General features: G+C 51.4%; 1 protein-coding gene across 1 annotated transcript; it reads left to right on the top strand.

Annotated features, from left to right (window-relative positions):
• The first annotated feature begins 1,152 nt into the window (after positions 1-1,152).
• Positions 1,153-5,578, top strand: Commd2 (COMM domain containing 2). The gene is made up of 5 exons (XM_042665666.1): positions 1,153-1,255; positions 1,332-1,409; positions 2,576-2,658; positions 3,165-3,338; positions 5,088-5,578. The coding sequence occupies exons 1-5, from the start codon at positions 1,189-1,191 to the stop codon at positions 5,283-5,285; spliced, it is 600 nt and encodes a 199-aa protein (XP_042521600.1). The 5' UTR covers positions 1,153-1,188; the 3' UTR covers positions 5,286-5,578.
• The last annotated feature ends 557 nt before the right edge of the window (positions 5,579-6,135 follow it).

Here is a 6,135-nt window from a genome sequence, read left to right as displayed (position 1 = left end):
CTTTGTTTCCTTTCTTTTTTCTTTTCTTTTTGTCGGTCATGGGGCTTGAACTCTGGGCCTGGGCGCTGTCCCTCAGCTCTTCAGCTCAAGGTGAGTGCTCTACCACTTGACCCACAGACCACTTCCGGTTTTCTGGTGGTTCATGGGAGGTGAGAGTCTCACGGGATTTCCTGCCCGGGCTGGCTTTGAACTGCCATCCTCAGATCTCAGCCTCCGAATGGCTAGGATGACAGGCGTGAGCCACCGCGCCCGGCCTGTTTCCTTTCTATTAATACTTTTTTTGGTGATGTTGGAGCTCACTTGGCTGGCTTTTGGCCGGTCCCCTACCCCTTGGGCCACACCTCCAGCCCTGCTTTCTGCAGGTCATGTTAGAAACGAAGTCTCACAGGCTTTGTCCATGGGCTGGCTTTGAACCGAGGTCCTCTGACCTCAGCCCCCGGAATAGCTAGGATTGCAGGTGTGAGCCTCTGGGCTCTGACAATTCCTTACCTACCCCGGACTCGGGAAGGTACCTTCCTACACTTTCTTCTGGAAGCTTCACTGGTTCAGTATCTCTCTCTGTGTCTCTCTGCCTGTCTCTGTGTCTCTGTTCTCTCTCTGTCTCTGACTGTCTCTCTGTCTCTGTTCTGTATGTCTCTCTGTCTTTGTGTCTGTCTCTCTGTCTCTGTCTGTCTCTGTTCTCTGTCTGTGTCTGTCTCTGTTCTCTGTCTGTCTCCGTGTCCGTCTCTATTCTCTGTCAGTCTCTGTCTCTCTGCCCCCCCCCCCCCCCGCCTTTCCTCCCTCCCTATTCCCACTCTTTCCCTCTCTCTCCTCGGGCCCCGCAGCTGGGTTTGGGGAGCTCCGGGGAGCGCGGGGCCTCCCGCAGTCTCGGGTTGGCAGCGCACTGCCGCCGCGGCCCGCGGCCCTGCGCGGGGCGGGCTGGAGGCTGGAGGCTGGAGGCTGGGGTGCGGGCCTCGGCCGTCCCGGCCCCCGCGGCGGCTCCGTCCCCGGAGAGCCAGCCGGGCCGGAGCCGGGACGCGGGGAGCCGGGACGCGGGGAGCCGGGACGCGGGGAGCCGGCCGGAGCCGGAACGCGGGGAGCCGGGACGCGGCGCCACGCCGGAGCCTGCCTCCGCCGGGCCGCGCCGGAAGTGCGCGGGCGGGCCGCCGGAAGTGCGCGCGGGCGGGCGGGCGGCGCGGAGCGGCCGAGATGCTGCTGGACCTGTCCGCGGAGCACCGGGCGCACCTGGCCTTCCTGCCGCGGGTGGACCGCGCGGGTGAGCGCGGGGCGCGGGGAGGCGCGGCCGCCGGGGGGCGCGGGCGCCCGCGCTCACCTTCCCGCTTGCTTTTCAGTGGTCGCCGAGTTCGGGCGCATCGCCGTGGAGTTCCTGCGGCGGGGGACGAACCCCAAGGTGTACGACGGCGCCGCCAGTAAGAGGGAGCGGGCCTGCGGGCCGGACGGGGGGCTGTGCTGCGGGGGGGGGCTGCGGGGAGCTGCGGGGGGGGGGCAGGCCCGCCAGCGCGGGGGGGGCTGCGGGGGAGCTGCGGGGGGGGGCAGGCCCGCCGGCGCGGGGGGCTGCGGGGGAGCTGCGGGGGGGCAGGCCCGCCGGCGCGGGGGGGGGGGGCAGGCCCGCCGGCGCGGGGGGGCTGCGGGGGGCTGCGGGGGGCAGGCCCGCCGGCGCGGGGGGGGCTGCGGGGGAGCTGCGGGGGGGCAGGCCCGCCGGCGCGGGGGGGGGCTGCGGGGGAGCTGCGGGGGGGGGGCAGGCCCGCAGGCAGTGCGCGCTGCTGGCCATTCTCTGGCCGGAGAGGGAGTGGCTTATGAGCCCCGGGTTTTGCTCCTGTCACAGGAGGTCACCCTCCGTGGTGATCTTCTGTCAGGCCGCCATCGCTCTGGTCCCCCAAGTGGCTGGGGGCGGAGGGGGGGTGGAGCATGTCAGCACGTCTTCTAATAGTCCCTTACATCAGGTTCTTCATACTTAAAAAGGCACTGGTGCCCTGAGCCGGTAATCCTGGCTACTCTGGAGGCTGAGATCTGAGGCCTGCCTTGCAGACAAATCCTAGAGACTCTTAACTTCCAGTTAACCAGCAAAAAAGCTGGAAATGGAGCTGTGGCTCAAGGAGTCGAGCACCAGTCATGAACAAAAGAAACTGAGCATCTGAGAGGTCCAGAGTACAAGCTCCAGTACTGGTACAAAATAAGTAAACCTAGTATCATCTGCCTTGCAGGAGTGCTGTGATGCTTAGTAAAATACTGTGTGAAGGCTGTGGCTAGCTGGTTGGGCTGTGGGGAGCTTTCTTTTGCTGTAGTGTGTTTTCCCTGGAGGACTGTGGCCTGGGGGTGAAGTCAAGTTCCTCCTCTGCCAGGCTAGTAAAGGAATGCTGGCTTGGAACTGTGCTTCACTCTGCATGTTGTCATGGTTCCTAGGAAGGAAATGCTGACAGCATCTGAAGGGGAGAGGAGACTCGCCCAACTTAGTCTCCTTCATTGCAGGGCTTGAAAACACAGGAGTACCTGAAAGTATTTACTTTTAAATGTAGCTTGAGTAACAGGAAAGAGAATACACAAAAATGTGTCCACTTTCACTTCTCTTTCTTAGGAAAACTCAATGTGAGTAGTGACACCATCCAGCATGGGGTGGAAGGATTAACATACCTCCTCACAGAGAGCTCAAAGCTTATGGTAAGGGCTTCTGCTGACTGCTTTGATTAACCTGGATTCTGTGTGTGCATGTGTGCGTGGTGGGACCAGAGTTTGAACTCAGGGCTTGGGTGCTGTCCCTTAGCTTTTTTGCTTAAGACTACAACTTGTGCCACAGCTCTAACCTGCTTTTAATGTTTAATTGGAGATAAGAGTCTCACTGACTTTCTGGCTAGGTCTTCGGGTCTCAGCCTCCTGAACAGCTAGTATTACATGGGCAATTAAGTGTTTGCATGTATCACTAAGTCAGATTTTGGAAGAATAGGCTGTGGTTTCCTTTTAACTATAAGGAATCTTGTAGGCAAATAAATTATGGGATATCCATGTACACCTCTTTTGTATTTTTTACTCTTTTTCTGAACTTTAAAGATTGTACAAGGGGGTTACAATTTAATATGTCCCTCTTAAGTGTGTAGTTCTCCAGTGTATTTCAGCATTTACTGGACAAAAATAAATCTTGATACTCTGTTAAACTCAATTCACTTTAGATTTCTGAACTGGATTTCCAAGATTCTGTTTTTGTTCTGGGATTCTCTGAAGAGTTGAACAAATTACTGCTTCAGCTTTATCTGGACAACAGAAAGGAGATCAGAAATATTCTGAGTGAACTGGCGCCGGCGCTGCCCAGCTACCATAGCCTTGAATGGAGATTGGATGTACAGGTACGGCTTTTTTTTTTTTTTTTGGGGGGTCCGGTTGTGGGGCCTGAACTCTGGGCCTGGGCACTGTCCCTCAGCTCTTCAGCTCAAGGCTAGAACTCTACCACTTGAGCCATAGTGCCACTTCCGGCTTTTTTCTTTTTGCTTATGTGGTGCTGGGGAATCGAACCCAGGGCCTCAGGCATGCAAGGCAAGCGCTCTACCACTGAGCCACCTTCCCAGCCCAGGTACGGCTTTTTCAACCTGACATAAGATACAGATTGTTTAAGAGTTAGCCATGCTTATTGTATTCTTGACTACCCTAACCAAATTCTGGTTGGAAACTTTGATTTAATGTCCTTTTTCAGATATTTACAGTAGTTTGTTTCCCTTTGTTTTCAATGTGTTCAGCTATTTCACTTGTGTAGTTTTTAAGAAATAGGTATTTGGGGTAAGGAGAAAGGTGTGCAGGTTTCCTCTTGCAGTGTAGCACATACAAAGGGAAATAAACAGTCCAGTGCAGCCGGATGAGTTGTCACAGATGGAAGGGACCAGACAGGACCCATGCCCTCCTGCCGGCCAAGGCATGTTCTCCTTTAATCCTGCCTTCCAGTGCATAGACCTGCTGGCCTTGCCCCTCCCTGCGCGCACACACACACACGCACGCACACACAGAGTACACGCGCAGTGATCCTGTGCATGCTTCGTGGGGGTGAAGTTTGAGAGTACTTGTCTAGCCCTGCATTCATCCCCAGCAACATAAATACAGATACTTCATGTCTTCCTCTCACATTATTTTTGTGAGATTCATCTTTTAGCTTATTTTTTTCAAGTTTTATCAAGGATTTATTTTAGTAAAAAACGGTTAAAGTAGGGAGAAGCAGAAGAAACATTTCTTGCTTCTTGTATAGAAAATGTAGTTAAAGACTCACTTTGAGGTTGAGTGCCAGTGGTTCACACCTGTAATCCTGGCTACTCTGGAGGTTGAGATCTGAGAAACGCAGTTTGAAGATAGCCAGAGCAAGAAAGTCCATGTAACTCTTACCTCCAACTAACCAACAAAAGGCTAGAAGTAGAGCTGTGGCTCAATTGGTAGACCACCAGCCTTGAGCAAAAGTATCAGGGGACAGGGCCCCAGCCCTGAGTTCAAGCCCCAGGATCAGGATTAGCACAAAAAAAAAAATTTCTCTATTTTTAAAGCCATAAATAAGAGGAGGAACCAGGCATAGAAACTTGCGCCATGAGTCCCACTACCTGGGAGTCTGAGACAGCACCTCTTGAGGCCAGGAGCGCGAGGCCAGCCTATTTATATATGTACAAAGAAACACGCACACATACATATAAATAAATATCACAAACACACAAAAGCATAGATGCATTTATGCAGAGTTTGAGGTCTTTGCTACACCATCAGCATTACAAGTGAGGCCCAGCCCTGATACTGGGCCTCAGGAATTTGTTGTACACCCTGGGTACTGACTTCTTTGTTTCATGAGTGTTGCTAAATAGCTTCTTCCAGTTTGGATTGACTTTAAGGAAGAAAATATATTAATGCAACCTTAAACTAATTAGTTTTGTCTCTATGGTTTGTGCCTTTTGTACCATGTTTAAGAAAGTTTTCCAAACCATAGGCATCATTTGTATTCTTATTTTTCTCTAGAGAGTTTAAGGTTTGCTTTTCATTTTGAAGCTTGTCACTTTATGTTTTGAGTTTTGTATGAGGTGTTCAGGCAGTGTTCACTTGTTACTGTGCTTTTTCCATGGACAATCCAGCTTGCCAGCAGAAGCCTCAGGCAGCAGATTAAACCATCAGTGACCCTGAAGCTGCACCTGGATCAGAACGGAGGCCACAGCACCAGAATTGTGCAGACGGACCCGGCCACCCTGCTTCATCTGGTCCAGCAGCTGGAGCAAGCATTGGCGGAGATGAAAACCAGCCACTGTAGGAGGGTCATCCGCAACATCAAGTAGCGGCAGGTTCAGCGTTGTTCCGCGTCCGGGGTCTGCCTTGAAGGCCGGTGTCTTGTTGAGCAGTGGCCACTCGTGTACTGCCGGTTTCCAGGGGCCGTTTTTCAAGAGCAGTTTCTTGTTGAGTGATGGCAATGAGCATATCCCTGGGTTTCTTCTTCTGTTCTACACTGAGGCTATGGTCAGAACTGTCCTTAAGTTCCTTCCCTGGTGCTACATACAGACAGCTTCGGGACAGATGGAAATTCTTTTGTATTTTAAACATGTAAATATAGTTGAAGCAGCCATCTTCTATATATGAGTATTCTGATTTCAGTGTGTTTTTGTGTCTGCTTACCATTACAATTTTCTCCTTGTTGATCAAGCTTTGAAAACAAAATTCACAGTTTAATACTATTTAGGAGTTTAGTGTTTTGGGATTTTAAAAGCACCCTACATATTTACTAGCATAGAATCATTTAAAAGAAAACATAATTTTTCTAACAATGTGCCTCCACTATTGGCAGCCTGTGCAGCTTTGTATGTGATGACAAAGTAGTATTTTCCATCCAGATTGTGATGGCTAATTCACTTCAGTCATACTCAAATTTGAGCAGTCATGTACTACATTTTTGAAGGATAATTTTCTTGATACCCAGGGCAACTAAAAGACAATATCATTTGCATCTTTAAATTCCAAACACAGACACTTGATTATTCAGGTATGAATTGCAGTCACTGTTTGAAGGGCATCTTTATTATGATACAAGCAAATATTGTTTCTTCCTTGCAAACTTGATTTCTTTTTGCCTGTACTGAGACTTGAACACTTGCTCGGATTGTTTGCTTTTCTGGTACTTTGCCATAATTAAGC

The sequence above is a fragment of the Dipodomys spectabilis genome, unplaced genomic scaffold (assembly GCF_019054845.1).
Source record: "Dipodomys spectabilis isolate Male_0828 unplaced genomic scaffold, ASM1905484v1 ptg000340l, whole genome shotgun sequence".
Taxonomy (NCBI): domain Eukaryota; kingdom Metazoa; phylum Chordata; class Mammalia; order Rodentia; family Heteromyidae; genus Dipodomys; species Dipodomys spectabilis.
This window is presented reverse-complemented; position numbering and strand designations above follow the sequence as displayed.